Raw genomic sequence first — 26548 nt, 5'->3', positions numbered from 1 at the left:
GGTCTTGCCCACCATTACGGCCCCAGGACAGTAACTGGCACACTCAAGAAACAATGGATCAGGGTAACCATGGCATTGCTGGGGCATAGAGCACATTCCACGGAGCACATTTTAGGATGGAATCAAGAGCCAGGCCCCTGAAGAAATTCGTGTGTAGCTTGTTCATGGTCTGTGCCTCTAAGAGAGAGCCTTTTGTGTTTTGTGACCTCTGAAACATGGTACCGAGGAAGAAGACCCTGGGAAATGGATCATGAAGAGGTTATCAGGTTGGGAAAGTAATTGATCAATTAGCACAGGAAGACAGAGAGGAAAGAACACACTCTGGGATAGCAACGTCCCCTACTCAGATGGAAGCCAGGGGCTTCGGGATGGACAGACTGGCTCTAGGGCAGATGGTGACTGTCCGGGTCTACTCCTTGTGAAGGTTTTCCTCCCTGTCCTTCCCATTTGCCTGTCATGGCTGCAGGGATCTGCAATCCTGGCAGCTGGCCCAGCCGAATGTGTGAGTGGTGACCTGCACATCAGACCCAGGGAACCCAGTTTCAGATTTCAGAGGCTGAGCTGGCTCCAACCACTACTGAGTCAACTCCGTTCTTACCAGAGCTTGGAACCAACCTGCCCCAGGTTCTTCCTGGCAGGCAGATTTTTCTGTGCCAACCTCTCTTTCCCGACAGGGTATAAGGGAATTGGGGAGGATAGAGGGGAAGACTTTAGTGCAAGTTTGTTGAATAAAAGCTTAGCCTTGTGATACAGACCTGGTCCAGCCCCACAGCTGCACTCAGTTCTTTCTTTGTCCCAATCTTGCCCATACCCCAGTCTCAAGAGTGTTGGGGTCTCTCCATCAGCCTGGGAACTCCACAGAGGTGAGTGGTCGACTACTGAATGAATGAATGAATGAGTTGGCCCTCCTTCCAGGTATCCCCTCTTTCTGTTAGAGGAGGTTCCCAGCTTTGATACAGGCAAGACTTAGACACTGCAGACCCTGGGGGAAGTGTGTCAGTGGGAAGTAAGGCCCTGAGATGGAAACTTGAGACTCTGCCATTAGGGCACTAGGTTGTGGGGAAGGGGGATGAGGGACATTAAAGAATCCACAGACATTGCCGTGGCTTGGTAGTTCAGTTGATCAGAGCTATGTCCCCATACGCCAAGGTTGTGGTTTGATCCCTGGTCAGGATACAAATAAGAAGCAACCAATGAATGCATGAATAAGTGGAACAACAAGTTGACCTCTCTCTCTCTCCCTCATCTCTAAAATTAATTGGAAAAAAAAATCCACGGACACATGATGAGTTTCTGAGGAAGGGGCGAGGGAACCGGGAGACGTCTCCGGGTGGGGCGGGGGTAGCCTTGTGTTGGGAGGCTCTCTCAGAAAGATCCTGGGCTGTATGGGATTCAGCGCACCAGGGCCCGGTCTCTGGTCTCTTCTGTCTCTCTTCAGACCTCTCCCCAGCTTTTTGAGGCGAGAAGGGCAGGAGGAACGCAGCTGTCCGCCCGGCCTTCCGGTAAGCCAGCGCCCTTTCCCCTTTTGAGTGGGGCGGGATCCGCAGAGTGGGCGGCTCCGAATTCTGACGCTGGAATGTGGATCGGGGAGAGAGGGACAGTCACGTCTCCTACGGTCGGCAGAGAAGCCACGTCAGGGCCAGGTAGAGAGGAGTCAGAGTTTTGCACCTCTAGGGGGCCCCGCACCCAGCATATTAACTACAAGGCCTAGAACGCCCAGAACCCTACCCGGCCTGCATGCCCCGCCCCCGACACGCCCGCGCTCCGCCTTAGAAGCAGCCCAGCTCTTTCGAAACCGCCTTAAAAAGGGTGTCTCAGGGACACGCCAAACAGAGGACTTGAGGCATATATCTGACCCTTGTCCCCTGTGGCTTCTGCGCCCTCACGAGCTTCTCTCTGCCAGGGGTGCCTCGCTTCTAGACCCTGCGTCAGTCTGTGCCCCAGTGCTGCTGTGTCTGAGTCCTCGCGTCCCCACGCCCACGCTACCTGGAAGGATGTGCTGTGCGCAGACGGCCAGAGCAGCCCTGCTGCTGTGCGCTGCCACCGCCGGGCTGCTGAGCGCGCAGAGCAGCCCTGCACCGGCGGAGCCACCGCTGCGCTTCGCGTCCTGGGATGAGGTGAACGTGCTGGCGCACGGGCTCCTCCAGCTCGGCCATGGGCTGCGCGAACACGTGGAGCGTACCCGGGGGCAGCTGGGGGCACTCGAGCGGCGTCTGGGTGCGTGCCGGGCCTCCTGTGAGGAGCCGGGGGCATCCGTCGCGCCCCCGCACGTCCTCGCCAGTCCCGTCTTTCGTGGTGGGGCCTCCCCCGAGACCCTCCGCAACCTGCAGGTACATGCGACCCGGAGTGGTTGTCTGTGCACCTACTGCTCTCTCGCGAGTCTGGAAAGGTGTGGATGGGGGGGGGGGGGGGGCGCATCCAGGACTCTGAACTCTCTCGCCCAAGCATGAAAGAATGGGAACTTGGATGACGAATGGTTGAATGGAGAGGCTGGCAATGGAATGCAGGGTCTTCATCAGGGTTTTCATTCTCCCCAGACTCAGCTCATGGCTCAGAACAGCAGAATCGAGCTACTTTTCCAGAAGGTGGCCCAGCAGCAGCATCACCTGGAGAAGCAGCATCTGAGAATCCAGAATCTGCAGAGCCAGGTGCCAGATGCTTGCCTCAGGTGGGGAGGGAGGTCAAAGCTGGACCTGTGGGTCTGGACGTGAGCCAGTCATATCTGACACTCTCCTCCCTTCCTTTCCCAGGTGAGTCTCCTGGCCCCCATGCAGGTGGGCCACAGGATGGCCAAGCCTGCCAGGAGGAAGAGGCTACCCAAGATGTCCCAGCTTGTTGGCCACCCTCACAATATAAGCGACCGGCACAGTGAGTATCCAGCCCTTTGCTGTCCGCTGGTAGCTCTCCCTTCTGCCTGGCCGTGCATGCACACACACACACACACACACTAACTTACTTGCCATTCCTGTACCCCTCCTTGTCACGCCCACCTTACTGAGAAGGAAAGAGGTCCTGGCCCTGGGTCCCTGTGGGCTCTGGTAAAGGGCTGATGGGGGCACCTCCCTCCTCAGCTCTGTCCCTGACCACTCCACCTTTCTTCCCAGTGGGCCAGTGGGTTTTTCCCAAAGCCTTGCTGGCCATAATAGAGCAGAGGTTGGGAAAGAGGGTCTATGAGGGACTTGAGCTGCAGGAGTGTGGGGAAGTGGGTGGTGTAGCTTAGAGACACCTCCATAAAGGTTGGAACTTTCTAGGAGTGCACGATGGTGGACAAGAGGGTGCCATCAGGGAGTCCGGAGTCCTTATTGGGTGAACAGCAAATGCCTTTCTGGGAGAGTGGTTCTGAGTTTGGAGTGTGTATCTAGGAGGTGCAGCAAGGGCATGGAACCCCTGTGTCCCTGGCCAGACACATTCATTCTTGCATTTCTTGACAAATCTAGAGTGCTGACCTGAACACCTGGTCCCTCACCCCTCTCTTGCCCCCAAAGTGCCTGATCACCCCTATTTTTCATCCCCCACTTCCATGACAGCTAGCCATTGCCACGATCTGGAGTTCGGGGTCCTTTTAGGGTGTATGCCTGATATTGCCCCAGATTTTCAACTACATGTCTGTGTATGTCAACACAATCTCCCAGCTTCCCATGTCACTGCCCCATCCTAAGTTCATGGCCCCAGACCCAGATGAATTCCCTCTGGTCCTTCTACCCCATCACCTGCATCTGTGGCTGTCTGCAGCCAACTGGGTGAAAGTTAAGATCCCACATCACCCTTCACACCCTCAGGCAGGTTGCTGGCTTCCAGCCCTCTAATTCTGAGGGCTCTCCCACTGCTGCCACTCCTACCAGGAAGGGTACAGTACACCCTCCCAAACTGCTATTCTGGGATGGGCCAGCAAGAATAGGTCCAGACAGGGATGTGGAGTGGATTGGAGAAGGAAACATGGGTTTGGGGACTCTCAGACTCCAGCTCAGTCCCGCCAAGTAGGGGAGAGGTCAAGCTGGAGAGAGAAACAGCTGGTGCTAATGGAAGCCACATTGGTGTTTTGGCGAGGTGCCAGTCCTGATTGGAAAAGGAAAGTAGGGGAAAGGGGAGCTGCCCCAGGGGCCGGAAAGTGTCTCCAGTCACTCTGGGCTGGCCCCCACCCCAGCAGTGGTTAGGACACACTCACCCCTTGTCCTGAGCCTCCCCCATCCACCCTACAGACAACCTTTTCCCTACTTTCTTTGCTGGGCTCGTGGTGGGACTTTCCACTAACTGTAGCCATTCCTCCTTCCTCCCTTCTCCCTCCCTCCCTCCTCCTTTTCTCTCTCCCTCTCTCCTTTACTCCTCAATCATTCAACTCCCACTCCGATACCTGGGACCCCAGGCAGGACCTCTGTGTGCCCCTCCGCCCCAGTCCCATCCAGGCCTGATCCAAATTCCACACTAGACAAAGCAGAGCTTGTCCAGCTCTTGCCTCCCCTCCCCCCACCATCCAGCTCCTGCAATCATTCATTCATTGTGTCTTTATTAAACAGCTGTTGTGAACTAGGATCAGTCTGGGCCAAGAACACTCCCTGTCCATGGCCTCACAGGGGCCTCATTCAATGGTAGGAGTCAGGGAGAGATTACCATATAGCTCCAGTGTTGGGAGTGGGGGGTCCTTGATGACCCTTTTTAGGGGTCTGGACTGGCCTCGGGGGTCAGGGATCCCTTCCACAACCTAGGACCTTTAGAATGAGGCAGAAAAAGGTGTGAAGGAAGAGCATCCTAGGCAGAGGGACCAGCATGTACAAAGGCCCTGTGGCAGGAGGGTGTGTGGGACAAGGAAAGCTGTGTGGTCAGCAGGTGGGCATGCAGTGTGGGAGGAGGGCAGATGGGTGCAGGGGCCAGTCCTGGAGCATCTTGCAGGCAGTGTTGAGGAAGGTCAGAGGGAGCCCTGGAAGACTTTAGGCAAGTGTGTGGGAGGTATCATGAACTAAGGATTGCCCTCTTATACCTTGTTGCCCACTGCCCAGACTCTTAGACACACCTGTTTCCTGGGACCCCCACAGGACTGCTCTCTGCTTCAATTTTCCTGCCCCTTTCTTTGCCCTGTAGGGCTGCCCAGGGACTGCCAAGAACTGTTTGAAGAGGGAGAACGGCAAAGTGGACTGTTCCAGATCCAGCCTCAGGGGTCTCTGCCTTTCCCGGTTAACTGCAAGATGACCACAGGTAGGATTTGCTGGCCCACCAGGCGCTGTTGTCTTTCTGTCAAATGCAGCCAACCTTCCTCACTCCCACTCCCTCCTTCCCTGCTGGGTCCTGGGGACAAAGATCTAGGCTGAGCCTCTGGCCTGCTGGCCAGCCCATGGTATTCCTTCCTTTGACCATCTTCCTCCAGTCCTGCTGGGATGAACGAGAAAATTCCCTTCCCTGGGTTTGGAGTTGGCTTGGGGTTTGGGACCCAGATGGAGGAGTTGGAGTCCCCTGTGAAAAGGATCTTCCCGGTGACCTTGCACCTGTCTGGGCAGATGGAGGGTGGACTATAATTCAGAGGCGCCACGATGGCTCTGTGGACTTCAATCAGCCATGGGAAGCCTACAAGGCTGGCTTCGGAGATCCCCAAGGTGGGTGTTTCCAGTGGCTGGAGGCACAGAGGGAGGAGGGGGCTGTGGAGGTGGTTGGTCCCGGTCTCACCAATGGCCTTTTCCCCTATAGGAGAGTTCTGGCTGGGACTGGAGAAGGTGCACCTGATCTTGGGAGACCGTGACAGCCACCTTGCTGTGCAGCTGCAGGACTGGGAGGGCAATGCTGAGTTGTTGCAGTTCCCTGTCCGCCTCGGTGGTGAGGACACTGCCTACAGCCTGCAGCTAACGGCATCTGTGGCCAGCAGGCTGGGTGCCACCACTATGACAGCCAGTGGCCTCTCCCTGCCCTTCTCCACTTGGGACCAGGACCACGACCTCCGTGGGGACAAGAACTGTGCCAAGAACCTCTCTGGTAAGTAAGCTCTGTCCCTCCTTTTCTTGCCTGCGGAGCCTCCCCTCCCTGCCTTCAACCTCAGTTCCAGCCATTCTCCTCTTCCTTACTTTTTGTTTGCCCTTGGGCAATTGACTTATCCTCTCCCACCTTCAGTTGCCCCATCTTTAAAATGGGTATAACCACAGTGCCCACTCCATATGATGACTGAAAATTCAATGAGATGACATTTGTGGGATGGTGGCTGGCATGTAGCAAAGTAACCAAGGCAAACACCGTCATGTTCTAATGAAATCAAAGGCAAAGCCTAGGCCCTGTGAAGTGAAACATGTCAAACTGCCTTTTGGTGGGTCAAAAAATAATAGAATAATGGTAATTTCATATGGTTCAATCTAATATAAATTGACGAGACAGATGACAATCATAGAAAGTCTTTAATGAATGTTCACCATGTGTAAGGCACAGAGAAAGGACTTGCCATGGTCACAGAAGTGAAAGCTGTAGTTATTGAGCTGGGGAGCCCAGAGTGCCTGAGGCTTCTCTGTTACAACCTGGGGTTCTTCGGAACATGATCTGACAACCCCTGCCCCAGTCCTCCCATCTAAAGCATATAAAATCTAGCACCTAGCCTCATGTCCATCCCAGCCCCAGTGGAGGCCCAAGTACCGCACCTAAACATGCTCCCTTTTTTCTGACCCCCACAGGTGGCTGGTGGTTTGGGACCTGTGGCCACTCCAACCTTAACGGCCAGTACTTCCGCTCCATTCCTCGGCAGCGGCAGCAGCGTAAGAAGGGCATCTTCTGGAAGATGTGGCGGGGCCGCTACTACCCTCTGCAGGCCACCACCATGCTGATCCAGCCCACAGCAGCTGAAGCAGCTTCCTAGCCTCCTTGCTGGGGCCTGGTCCCAGGCTCCTAGAGGACAATGACTTTGACTCTGGCCCAGCATGTGGCCACTCCCTGCCTGTGCAGGGGCTCTGGGCAGGGGCCATCTGGAGCCTTTCGGACAGAGAATAAGCCTGTGACTGGAGAGGCCCCCTTTCCTAGCGTGGGGCTGCAGGTGAGGCCCTCTGAGAAAGCTGGAACTGAAGGGCTGCAGGCACAGATCCCAGAAGTATGGGACCAATGGGCATTGAGGCCTGCTCCTTGCCTACCTGAGGAGTAGGGGACGCAGAAGGACCACTCAGGGACAGCCAGGACAGCCCTGAGTGGCAGATTCAGTCATGTTGACTGGCCAGGGGACCAGGGCACCCTCACCATGCTGTGGTGTGTGGGTGCTGGGGGACAAGCCAGTGCCAGTGGTGTCTGGGCGGGGCTCGCCGAATTCTTGGAATAAAAGCAACCTCAGAACATTTTGTTCTTTGTCTTTGGTTTTGTTTTAAAGAGTGGACAGTTTCAAAATCCACATAAACATTCTCAGGATGGAAGTGAACATTCCCTGGTCTGTTAACAACACTGGTTATTCCTACCACCTCTGACAACTGATTTAATTTCCTTCATTTATTATTTTATGATGTATACATTATTTTTATCTTCAAAATTACAGAACAAAGCCCTCATTCATTCCAGGGAAGAGAGAAAATTAGAGTGCCCCTTGGCTTGTACTCATGCACACGAATCACCACAAACCTCTCAGGGTCCCACCAACTGATAAAAATATGTAAGTCGCATGTTTAAGTTCATTTTTTTCTAGCAGTCACATTTTTTAAAGTAAAAAATATGTAATTCTTAAAGGAAACAAAAACTAAAAAATAAACAGGTAAAGTGAATTTTAAAAAATATTTTATCCAGCTAAGTCAAATTTGGTTCCTGCCCGTCCGTGGCAGGCACTGGCCCTGAGGACTGCTGTAGAAACACAATGACTCATGGGCCCTGATACCCCTGCTGGGCCTCAGGGATAAGTGTGCTTACAGACACGAAGAAAAAGAAAAAAAGAAAAAAGAATTTATATATATATATCATCATCATCGGCAGCCGTCCGTCTCCAGAGACGATGGTGTAGCTTCTTAAGTGTCTATCTGCACCGCCGAGAATGGTTGTGCAGTCCGACTCGGGAGTGACACGGTATCTGTCTCCTCCCGTGTTGAATCGACATCTTGCGATGACGCTGGAGTGTCCTCTCCAGTGGAGCTGAAGCTACAGAGCCTGGGCAGGGTGATATGGAGGGTCTGCTGTTGCCCATGCAGCAGACCCCCCCTCTCTTCGCAGCTGAAGGGTCCAAGGGAAAGACGGAGTCAATACAGCTTGGCTTCAGGTGCGCCGCAGGAGTTGCCAGTGTTGACTACAACGTCAAACCGCCTTAGGGACTCCGGCTCCGGATTTTCTGTCGGGGTTTACTCCCTTAGCCTTTCCCCTGAAGAGGTATGCCGCAAGGCAGCGGAGGTTTTTTGGAATCAGAGTTTTCCTTCTCTGATGTGCCCTGACTGGAAGATCGAACCAGCGACACTTAGCTCGCAGGCCGACGCTCAATCCACTGAGCCAAACCAGCCAGTATATATATATATATATATATATATATATATATATTTAAAGTCCTATATATCAAAGGTATTACCATTTCAACATGCGATCAACAAAGAAGTTATTTTTTTTAGAGAGAGGGGAAGGGAGAGAGAAATAGAAATGTTGATGTGAGAGACACCAATTGGTTGCCTCCCACACACGCCCCAATGAGAGACCGAACCTGCAACCTTATGGTGTACAGGACCATGCCCAAGCAACTGAGCCACACCAGTAAGGGCAACATAAAAGTTGCTAATGAGATATTTGACTTTTATTTTTGTACTGAGTCTTTGGAATCCAGTGTGTATTTTACACTTATGGCACATCTGAGTTGGGATCAACCATATGTCAAGGACTCAACAGTCACAGAGGCCAAGGGCCACCATATAATGTGCACATTAATGCAGTGTTTGGGGTAATTCCACATTTTCTGCCACATCTGCATGTTTTCTTTAAATTAGCTTTAAAAATATGAATATAAGTTCAAGTAATATTTATTGAGCACCTGCTACATGCTAAGCCCTGTATTAAGTTCTTGGGATACGGGAGTGAAAGAAGAGTCCCTAGCTGGCACCAAGCCCCTCCCATTACAGATGGGGTGACCTATAGTTGATGGTTCAAACGGAGACACTTTCTGAGAGTGAAAGGGAGTTGTGCTGTTAATAATTAAGCCAAATTCTCAGTTTTTAAAAATGTAAACACATATCTCTATCACATGTGGAAAACCAGTATCACCTGCCATAAATAGATTAGTAAAACTAAAGTCAATGAAAATAAAACAATGCCAGTGCTTTAATATTCCAGCTAGAAAACTTGTGTATGATGGAAAACACACACACGCACAGACAGATAGTGGCTGCCCTTGTGAGGGTGGAATGGGGACCAACTGGGAAGGGGCATGAGGAAAACTTTCCCAAGTTAGGGTAATGTCCTGAAACTTGATAGAGCTGGGTTACTTAGGTTCATGCCATCGACTCAGTGAATGTACACTCAAGATCTGTGTATTTCATTGTATGTACATTTTACTTTCAAAGAAACTACTAAAAGAGCCATAAATAGCCCTGGCTTGTGTGGCTCAGTGGATTGAGTGTCAGCCTGTGAACTGAAAGTTTGTCGGTTCAATTCCTAGTCGGGGCACATGCCTAGGTCGTAGACCAGGTCCCCCGTTGGGGGCATGTGAGAGGCAACAGATTCATGTACCTCTCACACATTGCTGTTTCTCTTCCTCTCTTCCCCTCTCTCTGAAAGTAAATAAATAAAATCTTCACACACAAAGAAGAGCCATAAACAAATTTTGAAGTGTATTTAATGATATTCATGCTGAAGTGTTTAGAGGTGAAGAAAATGACACCTTCAATTTTCTGTTTTGCTTTCATTTTTTTCCAGTTGTACTGAGATATAATTGACATATAATATTGTGTAACTTTAACTTGTACAATGTGTTGATTTGATACACATATATTTCTGAAACAATGAGCACCATAGCATTAGCTAACTCCCCATCATATCACAAAATTGCCATTTCTTTTTTGTGATGAGAACACTTGAAATCTACTGTCTTAGCAACTTTCAGGTATGTGGTATGCTATTATTAACTGTACCACCGTGCTATGCATTACATTCCCCAAAATCTTCAACTTTCTTTGAAATACATAAAAAAAATAAGATGATGACCCTAGCGGGTGTGGCTCAGTGGCTTGAGTGCTGGCCTGCAAATCAAAGGGTTGCCAGTTTGATTTCCAGTCAGGGCACATGCCTGGGTTGTGAGCCAGGTCCCCAGCTGGGGCCGTGTGAGAGGCAACCACACATTGATGTTTTTCTCCCTCTCTTTCTCCCTCCCTTCCCCTCTCTCTAAAAATAAATAAATTTTTAAAATCTTAAAAAAATGTAAGATGATGGATATGTGATAAAATAAAATGCTGTATTAATAGTGGGATCCAGGTGGTGGGGAATACGAGTACAGAGATATTCTCTGTACAATTCTTTCCATTTTTCTAAATGTTAAAAAATTTCACAACAAAATGTGAAGAAGAAAATCCTAGCCACATCTTGTTGCCTTCTGGAGACTCTCAATCTGTATCTCAGCTCTGTTTAAAATAAGAGATATGAACCCTAGCCAGGTGGCTTAGTTGGTTGAAGCATCGTCCCATACACTAAAAGGTTGCAAGTTTGATTCCTGGTCAGAGCACATACCTAGTTTGCAGGTTCAGTCCCCGGTTGGGGCATGTAAGGGAGGCAACCAATTGATGCTTCTCTCTCATATCCAACGTTTCTCTCTCTCTTTCTCTCCTCCCTGTCTCCTCTCTCTCTCAAATCAATAAGTATATCATAGGGTGAGGATTAAAAATATACAGAGAGATGATGGTTAGAAAATTGTGCAAGAGGTATGAGCCAGAGAGAGTAAACCTCTCTCCTTGATAGGTTAAAAGGATTTTAAGAATTGAAAAAAAGTAGGACTTTCTCAGTATGTGGTTCAACGTTATTTAATACAACACCTAAAATGATCAGCAGATCATAAGGCCTAAAATAATGTGATTTCTTGTTTCCAGGACACCTGTTTGAGAAAAACACCTTCTGCCTGTGCCCTGAGTTCCCAGCTTCCTCTTCCTGGAACATGTTAGGGACACAGTAGCTTCCCCGGGGCCACACTTGAGTATGGGCCATGAAGTCCTCAGCACTGTAGGCCAGACCCTTCCCATGCTCCTTCTTTGGAGTTGTGCTGTACCAGGCAGGCTTGGAGAGTTTCCCTTGAGACCACTGTGGCTGGAACTGATAGGAAATCCCACCTGTAGAGGTGGAAGGAGGATTCCCTAGCTCTGTCCTCTTAGTACCCAAGCTCTTCCAAGAAGGCTCTCCTCCCCAAACCCATCCCTTCTTCTGCAATCATGACCTCCTCCAACACGGCATTTACTGCCCCTTCACCTCTAGGAACAACACAAAGAATAACCACCATGGTTGGGAACAAAACAAGAGCCAGGATGTGAATCCAGACCTGTCCAATTCCAGAGTTGGAGTGCTTAACCACATCCATCTCCTGGGTAACTGGGAACAGACCCTAAAGCTCTGTGGCCTCAGGTCCTGTATCTAGAAAATGGGACGGTTCTCATACCCTACCCTCCCACCCCTTCCTGTTCTCCTGATGTTGTGAGGATTTCAGGATTTCATGTAGCATTGTGTGAAAAGCACTTGGAAAGGTGAGTGTATGGCTCACTGTGAGCACCCAATATAAATATAGCCATCCTTGCTAATACTATTATTATTATGAGTCATGCTGGGGGTGGGACAGGGAGGGGAGCATGACCTGGATAGGAGAAAAGACTTCATGAGGTGAACATGGCTTTTGAATCAGTTTTTAAAGGATAAAAATTCTACAAGGATGGTGGGGGATGGCATTCCAGCAAGAGAGCACGTGAGAAAAACCTAGTGGCCTGGGTAGAAGAGCACAGCCCTACCTGGCTGTGGCATGGAGCAGGAAGCTGGGTGGTGAACTGGGGTAGGGTAGAAAGTGGTTTGGCCTGAATGTGCAGGGTTTCAAACCAGATGCCCAGGAGCTTGCTGACAAAGGCAGGGCTTCCAGTCCCCACTAAACTGTCAGATTCTTGAGGGTTAGGGCCTTGTCTTATTCCATTGTGCACCCCCAGTGTCAGGGTAGCTTTGCTTGGAGAAATCACCTGGAGACCACTGTGGGATTAGGCAATGGGTTTATTGAGGGAAAAGGTGGGGAAGGGGTAAAGGGGAGAGGCAGCTCCCAGACCAATTCAAGGGCCCGTAGGAGCAAGCAGAATGGGGAATGGGGAACGGGGAACGGGGAATGGGGAATGAGGAATGGGGAATGAGGAACGGGGACTCTGGGTCCTCCTCGTGGGCCCGTAGGAGTGTTACAGAACCCCTGGGCTGCTCCAGTTGAAAACAAACCCACGGGCTCTTTAGTTAGGGGCCCGATTGCCCGCCGCCAAAATTATAACTCTCAATACCAGAGTTTGGTGAAAAGAAAAAGAATTGTTTATTTAACAGTTATATAAATTTAGTTATTTGCGGATTTCTGTTGTTAAGTCTTATGCTCTTTAAAATACCCACAAACACATATCCTTGCCTCCCCCCCTTCCAAACCAGGCTAGTTTTCGGAAAGTCAGAGAAACTGTTTCCCTACTTTCCAAACACAGTTCAGCTTTACCAGCAGCTGCCAATCATTCAATCCTGATTGGGGAGGTCCTTTCTGTGCTGTGGTGCCCTCCAGCTCTCAATGCAGGATCGCCTGGATTCTCAGCCTCCTTGCAAACTGCCTTCTTCCTGCAAACCGCGCAGATCTCCTCTCCTCCTCAAAACCGCATGGCGAGAGCCTCTTAAAGCAGCCCGGAGACCCCTTCTCCAAGCCACATGGAGAAGGCCCCTTCACCAAGCCACGTGGAGGGAGCACACGGGAGAGCGAGAGAGCGAGAGAGCGAGAGCCCGAGAGCGCGAGCGCGAGTGAGAGCCCGAGTCAGAGAGCCAGAGTGCCAGAGAGAGCCAGAGTGCCAGTGAGAGCCAGAGCCCGAACGAGAGCTTGAGAGAGTCCCAGAGTGAGAGCACGAGCGAGAGTCAGAGCGCCAGAGCCAGAGTGCCAGTGAGAGCCAGAGCCCGAACGAGAGCTTGAGAGACTCTGAGCTAAAATGTCTGCAGCTGCCTATATATCCCCGACTGCGTCATCTGACGCAGTGGGCGTTGCAAACAGTTCCGACCATTCACAGAACCTTACGTAGGCTCTGTGTGCTTTCCATACCGTCCCCTGGTTCAAGACTCCTCCCATCTGCCTGAGGCTTTGGATGCATTAAAGCCATTTGCATAAGAAAGACACTAGCCACCAGCCTCAGGCATGTGGAGGCATTCCAAAAGCTGCTTCCTTCTCCCCATCCCCCAGCTGCAAGCTCTGGGGATTTTTGGACTCCCCTGTTTCTGTAACAGGAGTCCCACCTGCACTTCTGCAGGCACCCTTTTTATACTTGTCAACCACACATTTTGGTGAGGGTGAGTTTGCTTATCAACATATTCAGTAGATCATTTACATCTGATTGCTCACCCTGCCTGCCCCCCCACCAGGTTAGTTAACATATCAGGCTAGGTTCATTACCATTTCCCCTGGGAATGGTTTCAGTCTATCAACACATGTTTTGGGAACTGCTAAGTCCATCAGCATCTCTTTGGGAATGCCTAAGTCCAGGGCCAGGTTGATTAGCATATACCAAAAGTCCAGGTGTGCATTCTAGCTGCATCCGTGTTCTGACACCCAGCACCTAGTGTGTTGCCTGGCACTTAGTAGGTGCTTAGTAAATGCTTATTAACAGAAGGACTAAAAGATTTTTAAACAGGGGAGTGAGAAGGTCTGACTCATGTTTTAAAAGACTACCTCTGACTGCTTTGGGAAGAATAGCATGTGCATGTGTGGGTAGAGCAGGGAGATCAGGGAGGTCCAGGAAGTGATGATGGGACAAGAATCAGGGTATTGGCAGTGGAGGGGAAGTAGAGAAGAGTCAGAATTTAGGAAGAAGGAAGGACATAAAAAGGCAATTGAGGGAGGGTAGGGGAGTGTAAGAAACAAGGACATAGTGACTCCCAAACCAGTAGAAAGTCATTAGTAACAAAGGGCAAATGTAATTAGAGGGTCTTAAGGGGACATCCTGAAGGGGGAAAGATAGTCATCACCAGACAAAGGGAAATTGGGAGAAGGTAGTTGACAGTAGTAACATATTTACAAATCACAGTAGGGGCATTTAGATAATCACGTTAGATTGTAACTCCATAGTTAGCAGTAATGGAGAAACAGGGGAGAAGGAGAGGGGAGGGGGAGCTAATCACATTACTATAAAATCAGTTTTCTTCATCTACTTGGGGCGCCCATTCTCCTGGCTGAGGGTGCACCCGGCTGGCTCTGCAGACTCGTGAATAAATGCCTCGCTTTGCTGCTTGAGTCCTGTGTCCCAGTTTTTATTGTGAGTGTTTCTCACAATTTGGGGGCTCGTCCGGGATCCTCCGCCTGTGTGCGGGAAGGGGCTCTGAGCCAAGGCGGGGAGACGCGTCCTACCCACTTTTGGGTGGCTAGCTTGACCCAGGGACCACCTGCCTCACAGTGTCCGTAAACAACCCGAGACTTCTTGTTGGTGTTACAGAACCCCTGGGCTGCTCCAGTTGAAAACAAACCCACGGGCTCTTTAGTTAGGGGCCCGATTGCCCGCTGCCAAAATTATAACTCTCAATACCAGAGTTTGGTGAAAAGAAAAAGAATTGTTTATTTAACAGTTATATAGATTTAGATTATTTGCGGATTTCTGTTGTTAAGTCTTATGCTCTTTAAAATACCCACAAACACATATCCTTGCCTCCCCCCTTCCAAACCAGGCTAGTTTTGGGAAAGTCAGAGAAACCGTTTCCCTACTTTCCAAACACAGTTCAGCTTTACCAGCAGCTGCCAATCATTCAATCTGATTGGGGAGGTCCTTTCTGTGCTGTGGTGCCCTCCAGCTCTCAATGCAGAACCACCTGGATTCTCAGCCTCCTTGCAAAACTGCCTTCTTCTTGCAAACCGTGTGGATCTTCTCTCCTTCTCAAAACTGCATGGCGAGAGCCTCTTAAAGCAGCCTGGAGACCCCTTCTCCAAGCCACATGGAGAAGGCCCCTTCACCAAGCCATGTGGAGGGAGCACACACAAGAGAGCGAGAGCGAGAGAGCCCGAGAGCTAGAGTGAGAGCCCGAGTCAGAGCGCGAGAGTCTCAGAGTGAGAGCACGAGCGAGAGCCAGAGAGAGTCCGAGTCAGAGCACCAGAGCGAGAGCCAGAGTGCCAGTGAGAGCCAGAGCCCGAACGAGAGCTTGAGAGACTCTCAGAGAGAGAGCACGAGCGAGAGCCAGAGAGAGTCCGAGAGCGAGCATCTGAGAGAGTCTGATAGAGTCAGAGCTAAAATGTCTGCAGCTGCTTATATATCCCTGACTGCGTCATCTGACGCAGTGGGCGTTGCAAATAGTTCTGACCATTCACAGAACCTTACGTAGGCTCTGTGTGCTTTCCATACCATCCCCTGGTTCAAGACTCCTCCCATCTGCCTGAGGCTTTGGATGCATTAAAGCCATTTGCATAAGAAAGACAGTAGCCACCAGCCTCAGGCATGTGGAAGCATTTGAAAAGCTGCTTACTTCTCCCCATCCCCCAGCAGCAAACTCTGGGGATTTTTTGGACTCCCCTGTTTCTGTAACAGTTTCCCCCCTTTCAGACTAAGACCCTTTATAATCTTATAAAGGACAATGGGCGAAGGTCTCATGCTCCTCTAACTGCTTCCTGCTGAACTTGGTCGTCGTCCTACCTACCCTTGGGTCTAGAAATCCCTAATAAGAGTGGGGGTGTAGGGGAGGGTGCCCTTCCCACATGGGGAAGAATCTTGCAGAGTCCAGGTCAGTTGGCTATTCCTGGGTAGCAGCATGCTTGGTTTCCAAGGGCTGGTACTGCTGGACAAGCTGGCATTCTTGTCGTATTCTGAGGGCAACAGACTTGGCAACAAGGTTAAAAAGAAACACAATTCAACCTATATCCACTATATACAAAAGGCAGGGATTAATTTTTCAATGTCCCACGTTAGAAAAAGAAATGGCTTCTTTGGAGGAAGGTGTGCAGGGCATGTCACACCTGTCCAAAGCCCTTTTGCCCACTATACTTAGCTTGGGCTGAGGGGTATAAATTTTGGATTTCCCCCCTCTCAGACCTCTGGGCCCTTTCTGTCCAAGCCATTAGGACAGAAAAGAAACCGGTTTTAAAGTGAAGCCTGCAGACCACCCCATACTTCACCAACTCAGCCACTTAGTTCAGCCAAACCGTTGAGTCTCAGGAGGTGGCAATGCTGATGGGCTTCTTAAGTGAGGCCTATACGTACAGATAATTACTCAGGTAGAGATCATAGGATTATGCCCTATGAAAACAGAAAGAACATGCATGTTAATTTACACAACACAGTTCACAAACCAGTCTCTTAATCTGAGAGACTGTCTTATTGGGAAGACCTCCAGTTGCAAGGCATTTGACATTCTTCTTGCCTGTAAATAAAGCATCCTTGATAATGTCACAGACTTGGTTTAACTTTCAAAAGGAAAACAAACTTTATAGACAGCTGCACTGAGCGTTGCGATTTTCCTTGAGTCACGATTTTTCTCCTTAAGATTACCCTCCTTGCCAGTAAAGGGACTGCATTAAGTCCAGTTTTAATTTAGCCTGTTCATTTGCATAAACACAACAAGAGCAGTGATTGATCACATATGATCTTTAAGTCTACTATGCTGGAACTTATACAAGGAACCTTCATGTTGACTTTTAGTTTGCCCATTAGAGCACAGAAGCTGAGCCACACACCTGCCATTCAGCCTTGCCTGCAAACACCTGCTTTCCCAAGTCCTTTGGGTTTTCCATTGTGCCTTAGGTTCTTTCTAGCCATCCTTCAGGAAAGCAACCTTCGTTCCTTCCCTGGAAAGACTGCCATGAACCGCACAACCAACCAAGGTGTCAGGCCTTTTTCCTCAGCTTCAAAAGTCAAGTCCAGTTCCTCAGGGCTTTCTGGTAACAACCAGAGCCTAAGCATGCCTCCTTCAGGCATGTCACTCCAGTCAAAAGTCTTGGTTAACAATACCTTTATTAACAACTGGTCTTTTTAGTTTTATGCAAAGAAACCTAACGTAATTACTTACTCCTTTAAATTGCCAAATTCTGGAGGGATCAGGTAGGAGAAAAATACACAGTGTGAAGGAAAATCCTTGTCCTTCTAATATTCCCAAAATTGCATTTCCATGCCTTATACTTTCTTTTGTTCACTTTCCTACATGTGAAGTTTTCTTAACTTTCTCTGGGAAACCTCAATTTTCCTTTCAGATTATATGGCCAGTACCAATACAGAGAATTCCAGACCCTTCCTAGGCCTCAGAGAATTCTAGACCTTACATAGGTCTCCAATGGCTAATGCCAAACCAATACAAGGAATTCCAAATGACCTTTCATAGGTCCCCAATGGCTAAATGCCAATCCCAACACAGGAAATTCCAAATGACCTTTCATAGGTCCCCAATGGCTAAATGCCAATCCCAACACAGGAAATTCCAAATGACCTTTCATAGGTCCCAAGGCTAAATGCCAACACAGGGAATTCCAAATGACCTTTCATTAGGTCCCCAATGGCTAAATGCCAATACAGAGGTACAGTAACCATACAATTAGACCACAAGTAGTTGAGGTTTCCCTTTTCCCAGGTTTAAAAACTTCCACCACCTTTCTATATATTTACCCATTCAGATTTAACCATAACCCATTTCCAATTCTTTTCCACACTGTAAAGGACTCTACCCAAACTCAGTATTTGGCAGCTAAAATTCCCTAGATTTGCAAGCACATGCCTAAAGCAAAAGAAACACTTTTAATCTGTGTTTCAGTTCACTGTCCTTTTTTTCGAAAGAGTAATTTCAAATCTTCTTCCGGAGTGCAGGTCCAACTTTCCTTTTCGGTGTCAGTCACAGCAGCAGGGTCTGTGTCCTCCTCAGGCGGTGCTCGTTTTACCCGTGTGTGGTGTATCCAGGGCTTGATTCCTACCAGCTTCAGCGAAGAATGTGTTGTTAGCAAAACATCATAGGGACCAGTCCATTGTTCAGCCAGCTGCTGTTTGGGACCTTGTGTCTTCCAGGTCTTCAGTAAGACTCTGTCCCCAGGTCCGAATGGGTGCAAGGGTTTTCATTTCTACTTCCCTTCTTACGATTTGGACACTCATTTTTCCAGTGGCCCTTCTTTCTGCAATAGGCACACTGGTCCTTGCCCAATGGCTCTTTCCTCCTCTCTTTAGGGTCCTGTTTCTTCCTTTGGCCTCTCCAGCCTGTTTTAAAGAACATCAGGTCCTGTCTTCTCTTTTCTACTCCCCTTGCATGGTAAACTTTAAATGCGATGTCCACTAACTGAGAGGGGCTCATTCCTAATACTCCATCTATACGCTGGAGTTTCCGTCTAATATCTGGGGCACTCTGCCCAATAAATGTCATGTTCACCATTCTTATGTTCTCTTGTGCCTGTGGATCAACATCAGTGTACTTTCAATAGGATTGATAGATCCTCTCTAAGAACTCAGAAGGATCCTCATCTGGTTTTTGCTGAATAGTCTGTACCATATTCAGGCTTTTTGGCTTGGGTACCCCTTTTCTAAGTCCTTCCAATATACACTTCCTGTAGTGTTTCAAAGGAACTAGGCCTCCACCATTCGGGTCCCAGTTAGGCTCTGTCCAAGGAATTGCCACAGTTGGGTCGGGGGTCCCATGGGGATCCTCTCCATGGAGACGCTGAGCCTCTTCATTAGCCTTACTTGTAACCAGTTGCCTCTCATCCCCAGTTAGAAGAATATTTAGGAGAGCCTGTACATCTGCCCAGTTCGGGTTATGAGTGGCAAAAATGGAGGCAACAAGCTCTGCCATTTTCTGAGGATCTTCCCTACATGAGGGGTTAGAATTTTTCCAATTTAGCAAATCTGAAGTGGAAAACGGAGTATGGGCCCAATAGTAGCCAGAGGGCTGGCCTTGCTGATTTATTCCACCTATTGGGTACTGCCGTAGAGGGAATTGGCTTGCTCCGAATTGGGAGGTCCCCTGACTATACTGAGTTCCTTGGCGGGTTCTGGCGGGGGAGATCCACTCCTCCTCCTGTAAGGGTGGAGTCATTGACTTTGCAGTCACTTCAGAGGCTGGCTCCAAAAAGGGTGGCGCGAGAGAAGTCCCTTGAGTTTGCAAAAGGGCGGGCACCGCGGAAGCCACTTCCATCTCTGGAGGTGGTGTGGTGGAAGCAACCTCCACCTGCAGGGGGTGCTGTGCCATCGCCACTGGCGTTGCAGGAGCTGCGGCCGCCTGCAGAGGGCGCTGCGCCACAGGAACCGTCCCCCCGGAAGCCTGGGCCTCCTGCAGAGGAGGTGGAGCCACTGCTGCGGAAGCTATGGCCTCCTGAACCGCCCCCACCTGTGCCTGGCTTGGTGCCAAATTAGGGTCTTTGTCTCCGGGATTTAGAGAATTAAAGAGGGCTACTTCCTCATTCTCCCTTTCTTCCGGCGTTTGACTCTCAGGAAAAGGATTTGAGATCTCCTTTTTCCTCTGCACCATTATTCGGGCCTCCATTTCTGCTAAGGTCTTATTATGCAACTCTACAAATGCATTTAGATAATAAACATCTTCCCAATTTCCCGACTGCAGACAGTACCCCTTTAATTGATTAATCACATGGTAATTCAGAGAACCATTCACAGGCCACCTTTTCTTACCACCCAGAACATACTCAGGCCAAACAGTGTTACAATAATAAATTAATATTTTTCTAGTCATAGGATAACAACAGTATTTATCCCAATTTTCCAAAATTCTTCCCAGCGGGCTGCCATCAGGGACTTGCCCAGAACTGCTCTTATTAACCCAGACATACATGCTAATGGCTATAACCAAAACAATCCCAAGGACTAGAAAACATATATACCACTCCGGCATCCATAATTCTATTACTTCCAGGAATTCTCCTAACCGGACAAACAAATCTAGTATCCACGATGCCATTATTTCAGAAATGAGTTTTAGCAAACAATCTTACTTCTCTAATCCCTTTTCAGTTCTATTTTCTTTTCACCACACTGGCGTGCTTAGGCGGTCGGCGCCCTCAGAAGGTGTCTCCCAAGGGGGTCGACCTGCCACGGGCAATTATTAATGTCCCACCTGGGGTGCCAAATTGTTACAGAACCCCTGGGCTGCTCCAGTTGAAAACAAACCCACGGGCTCTTTAGTTAGGGGCCCGATTGCCCGCTGCCAAAATTATAACTCTCAATACCAGAGTTTGGTGAAAAGAAAAAGAATTGTTCATGGACTTGGAGAGGGGATTGTTGGGGAAGGGGGGTGCTGGGCGGAGGGGAGCAAAGGGGAAAAAAAATTGGAACTATTGTAACAATATAATCAATAAAATATACTTAAAAAAAAAACAAAAAAAAAAAACAAAAAAAAAAAAAAAGAAAAAGAATTGTTTATTTAACAGTTATATAGATTTAGATTATTTGCGGATTTCTGTTGTTAAGTCTTATGCTCTTTAAAATACCCACAAACACATATCCTTGCCTCCCCCCTTCCAAACCAGGCTAGTTTTGGGAAAGTCAGAGAAACCGTTTCCCTACTTTCCAAACACAGTTCAGCTTTACCAGCAGCTGCCAATCATTCAATCTGATTGGGGAGGTCCTTTCTGTGCTGTGGTGCCCTCCAGCTCTCAATGCAGAACCACCTGGATTCTCAGCCTCCTTGCAAAACTGCCTTCTTCTTGCAAACCGTGTGGATCTTCTCTCCTTCTCAAAACTGCATGGCGAGAGCCTCTTAAAGCAGCCTGGAGACCCCTTCTCCAAGCCACATGGAGAAGGCCCCTTCACCAAGCCATGTGGAGGGAGCACACACGAGAGAGCGAGAGCGAGAGAGCCCGAGAGCTAGAGTGAGAGCCCGAGTCAGAGCGCGAGAGTCTCAGAGTGAGAGCACGAGCGAGAGCCAGAGAGAGTCCGAGTCAGAGCACCAGAGCGAGAGCCAGAGTGCCAGTGAGAGCCAGAGCCCGAACGAGAGCTTGAGAGACTCTCAGAGAGAGAGCACGAGCGAGAGCCAGAGAGAGTCCGAGAGCGAGCATCTGAGAGAGTCTGATAGAGTCAGAGCTAAAATGTCTGCAGCTGCTTATATATCCCTGACTGCGTCATCTGACGCAGTGGGCGTTGCAAATAGTTCTGACCATTCACAGAACCTTACGTAGGCTCTGTGTGCTTTCCATATCATCCCCTGGTTCAAGACTCCTCCCATCTGCCTGAGGCTTTGGATGCATTAAAGCCATTTGCATAAGAAAGACAGTAGCCACCAGCCTCAGGCATGTGGAAGCATTTGAAAAGCTGCTTACTTCTCCCCATCCCCCAGCAGCAAACTCTGGGGATTTTTTGGACTCCCCTGTTTCTGTAACATTGGGACGGCAGTGGATCGACGCAGGGGGGAAACAAAAGCAAAACACTGCGGCAACCAGGCAACCACATGCATGGGCAAAGGTAAGAAAATTGGACTTAAGTACTGCTTTGGTGGTTAGGCATCCTCGGGAAGCTGATTGTGTGTGTGTGGCTGGGATCTGTCTCTAGACACGAAGCAAGTGTGAAGTGTCCCTCTGCTGGGTCTGTTCTCCCGTGAGGGAAACGGCCGAAGACATACGAAGCATCTCGGCCTGTGTGCAAGGTCTCTGTAAGAGGGTTGAGCACACAGGACTGTATGCAAGAAACTTCCAGTAAGGGAGGTTGAGTCTACAGGGCATGAATAGGGGGGTTGAGCTCATGGGGTCTGTGTTTAATAAATCTCTGGTAGAGGAGGTTGAGAACACAATCGGATTCAGCCACAGGAATCAGCTGAGGATGAGAAATAGAAATTCTAGGCCTAGGGAAATTAAAAGGGGTGAAGGCCCCACAGACATTCCAGCCAACAGTCCATTAGGGAGAATGTTAGAGCACTGGAGAGAGGATCCCCAGACCAAAAGTAAGGAAAAACAGACAATGGTAAAATATTGTTGTCTCCTTTGGCAAAAGGAACCCATTTAGGGGAAATCTGTCCTCTGGCCCCAATTTGGGTCTGATGAATGTTGGGTTTGTCAAGCCCTGGTCTTATATGTGAGTGATCAGGCATCTTTTTTTGTTTTTTCCGGATTATTTGTTTGTTTGTTTATTTTTGGAGAGAGGGGAAGGGAGGAAGAGAGGGAGAGAGACATTGCTGTATGATTGCCTCTCACTCGTGCCCCCAGTTGTGGACCTGGCGTGCGGCCTGATCGTGTGCCCTGACTGGGAGTCGAACCAGTGACTCTTGGTTTGCAGGCTGGCGCTCAGTCCATTGGGCCACAGCAGCCAGGGCCAGGCATCAGCCTTTAAGGAAGAGTAAATATGCTCTCTGCTGATCACCACCTACCAGCAGATCTGCAGGTCTCTTCCCTGTAGAAGAGAAAGAAGATAAAGCCTGGGACCCTCTGTCCTGTCTCCCACTGCCTTATAGCCCTGGCCAGCCAGCGGCCATCTGTGCAGAGGCATCAGACAGTACAGACAGATCAGGCTGAGGACACCTAACAGGTGCTCAATCAGCAGAACACCGGCAGAAATTTACTCTAAGAAAGGAATTAGAACAATGTAAGCAAGACCTAAAGAACTTCCCCATTCCCTCAGAGCATCAATGTTTCCCCTTAGGGAGGTCTCCATGGGTCCAGGACATATTGGATAAGTCAAATGCTCCTTCAACAAGCACTGAAGTTAGAAACTTCAAGCGCAATATGAAGCACTTGGTAGAGGACCCCTTTGGACTGGCAGAACAATTAGATCAGTTCCCTGGACCCAGCATATACATGTGGACGGAATTAATGTCTATACTAGACATCTTCAGTGGGGAAGAGACTGCTATGAGGATATGGGAAAGGGAACATTCTCCCGGTCAGGGAATTGTTCTGGCCTTACAAAAGTTTCCCACTATAGACCCTGAATGAGACAACAGGCCATAGGATAGCGCTCAGATGAGAGAACTTAGGAGCCTCATCATCAGGGGAATCAAGGAGTCTGTTCCCCAAGCACAGAATGTCTCCAAGGCATTCGAGATACGGCTCCATCAGATTCCTACAGAAGCTCAGGGACCACATGAGGAAGTATTCTGGTCTAAATCCAGAGAATGCTGTAAGACAGGGACTCTTACAAGTAACCGTTGTAACAGAAACTGGCCAGATATTTGTAAGAAATTGCAGAAGGTAGATGAATGGGCCAGATAGATAGAGCAATTGAAGAACTCCTCAGGAAAGCTCAGAAAGTGTATGTTAGAAGAGAGGAGGAGAAGCAGGAACTTCAAAAAGCTGCAGAATATCTCTGCAAATCTAGGAACTTTTAGCTGCCAGATCTGAGTTTGAGTATAGTCCTTCACCATGTGGAAAAGAACAAGGATTGGAAGCATGTTATGGTTAAATCTAAAGAAGTAAAGGGTATTTAGAAAGTTTGTAAATGTTGCAGAAGGTCTAAGAAAAGTTGTAATAATAAAAAGGAAAGTTATGGAAGTTTTAAAACTGGGAAAAGGAAACCTCAGCTGCTTGTGTTCTGATTTTATCAAAGCGTACCTTCATCTCTTCTGCTGTGGAATTCTCTGTATCTGTTTTTGACCAATAAGACCTAGGAAAGGTTGTCTGTAAACCAGTTGGCAAAAATTCCTTTTGCCACCCAGGTCCCAGGAAGGGTCATTCAAGGCTGCTGGGTGCTCCAGCCTGGGTAAGTGAGTATGTCTCTGCCAAGGGCACGTCTCTCTAGGAGGCCAGTGGACATACTGGAGAGAGAGGGCCTAGCTATCTGTGTTTTGAATTATTGCTCTGTTTATAATCTAAAAGGAAAACTGATGTTTTTCCCAGGGAAATTTAAAACTTCACATGAAAGAAAGGGAACAAGGGAAAGTGTAAGGCATGTAAATGAAAAGGTTTGTTAGAAATTTATAAAGGTTTTGAAAATAAATTGTATGGTTTTAGTAATGAAAGGTGTAATGCATGGAAATGCAGTTTTGAAGGACAAGGATTTTCCTTCACGCCTTTATATTTTTCTCCCTACCTGAACCCTCCAGTATGTGGCATTCTAAAGAAGTAAGAAGTGATATAAGGTTCCTTTGCATAAAGTTAATAAGACCAGTTGCTAATGGTGGTTTTGTATCAATTGCTGTTCTTGTGTTTATGCAAATGAACAGGCTAAATTAAAACTGGACTTAATGCAGTTCTTTTAATAACAAGGAGGATAATCTTAAGGAGAAAAATCATGATTTGAGGAAAATCACAATGCTCAGTGGTAGACTATAGGCTAGTGCAGCTAACTGTGTCTATAAAGTGTATTTTAATTAAAAGTTTGTTTTCATTCAAAAGTTAAACCAGGTCAGTGACATTATCAAAGATGCTTACTTTACAGGCAAAAAGAATGTCAAATGCCTTGCTACTGGATGTCCTCCCAAATTTAGAGACTGGTTTGTGAATTGTGTTGTGTGAATTTACATGTGTGTTCTTTCTGTTTTCATAGGGCATAAGCCTATGATCTCATTACCTGAGTGATTGTCTGTACACATAAGCCTCACTTAAGAAGCCCATCTGCATTGCCGCCTCCTGAGTCTCAACAGTTTGGCTGAACTAAGTGGTTGGGTTGGTGAAGTATGGGTCGGTCTGTGGGCTCACTTTAAAACTGGTCTCTCTTTTGCCTAAAATAACTTTAAGCAAAGGAGCTCCTCCCCCAAACTGCCAGCTTCTCCAGTGCAACCCTCTTCTTCTAACACTTAACCAGCCACAGGCCTTAAGTCAGGAACCCCATGTGGCTACCAGAGTTTATGGCCTAGGAGCTGATGTATCTGGCATAGATCCAGTAGGGTGGCTAGGTCTTCACTTACTGACAACTCCTTCTTCCCTAGAAAATCTAATTTCCCCCAGCCAGACTTCAGAAACACCTCAGAAAAGACCCCAGAATGATCCAACCAAGGTAAAAGTTTTTGAGGTATTAGATCTCAGATAAACATTACAGATAGAGACTGGGTATGAGGACACAAATGCTTGGGTAGAATGGGTCAAATTTACTGTTAAATCCCTGAATAAAAGCAACTGTTATGCTTGTACCACAGGGAGACCCCAGGCACAGGTCGTACCATTTCCACTAGGCTGGGACTCTGACCCCTCGGGAATGGCCTGTATGCTCACTCTCTACCAGGATGAGAATGCATGGGGAAATGAGACTTGCAGAAGCTTTTCTCTCCTCTTTCCCTCTATAAGGAGTAATGGGACTCAATCCCTCCTGTCATACTCAGTGGGACCCATGAATTACTCTTCTTGCCTCTCTAGGTGGGAAGCAAATTCCAGTACCCCTGTAGGAGAACTCCTAACATGCACTCATACCAGAAATGCGAGCCACCTTCACAGTGGGGCAGGCAACTATATTCCCCTCTGAATCCCCAGAGCAGATGTCTGGTGGTACTGTGGGCAGAGGAATCTCTGGAAAATCCTACCTGACAGGTGGAGTGGAACCTGTGCCCTGGTTCAATTGGCTATCCCATTTTCCCTAGCATTTCCAAAACCAGTCCAGACTGACCCTGCTAGGAAAAAGAGGTCAATGGTGCCTGGTGGATCCTTTGATCCTCGTATCTATATTGATGCCATTGGGGTCCCTAGAGGAGTTCCAGATGAGTTTAAAGCTAGAAATCAGATAGCAGGGTTTGAGTCAGTCCTCTTCTGGTGGTCAACAATTAATAATAATGTTGATTGGATAAATTATATTTATTATAACCAGCGGGTAGTGTTGCACCATTATCCCTAGTAATACAGCCCCTGGTGGATCTATCACTAAGGCTCTGCAGGGACTAACTATTTTAACAAATGAACTAGCAGAAAACTCAGGTATTGACAATCCCATAACAGGATGGTTAGAAAATTGGTTTGGCAACTGGAAAGGAATGATCTTATCAGCTCTCGTATCCCTCGTAGTATAGCAGGCATCCTCACAGCTTTAGGCTGCTGTATTCCATGCGTCAGAAGTTTAGTTCAGAGACTAATTGAGACTGCACTAACTAAACAAATGCCAGCAACTTTTCATAATCTCCTCCTCCTAGAGGCCAAAGGGAATCCTAACTATGAGGAAGAAAGTCGAGAAATCCTCCTTACATTCGAAGGGATAAATAGAATGGTTTGAGCAGTCAATTTCCCAAGAGAAGACAGGGAGAATTATAAGAAACAAGAAAATAATGACTCCCAAACCAGTAGAAAGACAGTCATCACCAGACAAAGGGAAAATGGGAGAAGGGAGTTTATACAGTAGTAACATATTTACAAATCACAAAAGGGGCATTTAGATAATCGCGTTAGATTATAACTCTGGAGTATCTAGCCTGGAGAAATGGGGAAGGAAAGGGAGAGGGAGGAGGCTTTAGATACTTTAGGGATAAAAGCAGCCAGCTCCCTCTTTTGTCGCACACAGTCTCCTGGCTGAGGGTGCGCCCGACTCTGCAGACTCATGAATAATCGCCTCACTTTGCTTCTCAAGTCCTGTGTTCCGGTTTTTATTGT

General features: G+C 48.4%; 1 protein-coding gene and 1 non-coding gene across 2 annotated transcripts; both read left to right on the top strand.

Annotated features, from left to right (window-relative positions):
* The first annotated feature begins 1789 nt into the window (after window positions 1-1789).
* Window positions 1790-7289, top strand: ANGPTL4 (angiopoietin like 4). Its single transcript, XM_090290307.1, has 7 exons — window positions 1790-2330; window positions 2538-2648; window positions 2751-2868; window positions 5077-5190; window positions 5490-5585; window positions 5677-5958; window positions 6642-7289. The coding sequence occupies exons 1-7, from the start codon at window positions 1995-1997 to the stop codon at window positions 6821-6823; spliced, it is 1239 nt and encodes a 412-aa protein (XP_090146433.1). The 5' UTR covers window positions 1790-1994; the 3' UTR covers window positions 6824-7289.
* Window positions 7290-7723: 434 nt separating this feature from the next.
* LOC150000279 (small nucleolar RNA SNORA5) lies at window positions 7724-7856 on the top strand. Its single transcript, XR_016513815.1, has one exon. It is a non-coding gene; the product is annotated as a small nucleolar RNA SNORA5 (small nucleolar RNA).
* The last annotated feature ends 18692 nt before the right edge of the window (window positions 7857-26548 follow it).

This window comes from Furipterus horrens, unplaced genomic scaffold (assembly GCF_987537825.1).
Source record: "Furipterus horrens unplaced genomic scaffold, mFurHor1.1.pri manual_scaffold_10, whole genome shotgun sequence".
Lineage (NCBI taxonomy): Eukaryota > Metazoa > Chordata > Mammalia > Chiroptera > Furipteridae > Furipterus > Furipterus horrens.
The sequence above is the reverse complement of the archived record's forward strand: the minus strand, read 5'-3'. Positions and strand labels throughout refer to the sequence as shown.

Bases quoted from the DNA above. Each gene is read 5' to 3' on its own strand.
- ANGPTL4 (XM_090290307.1), top strand. From the start codon at position 1,995: ATGTGCTGTGCGCAGACGGCCAGAGCAGCCCTGCTGCTGTGCGCTGCC. The intron at 2,649-2,750 runs GTGCCAGATGCT...TTCCTTTCCCAG, and splicing joins TCCAGAATCTGCAGAGCCAG to GTGAGTCTCCTGGCCCCCAT. The intron at 5,191-5,489 runs GTAGGATTTGCT...CTGTCTGGGCAG, and splicing joins TAACTGCAAGATGACCACAG to ATGGAGGGTGGACTATAATT.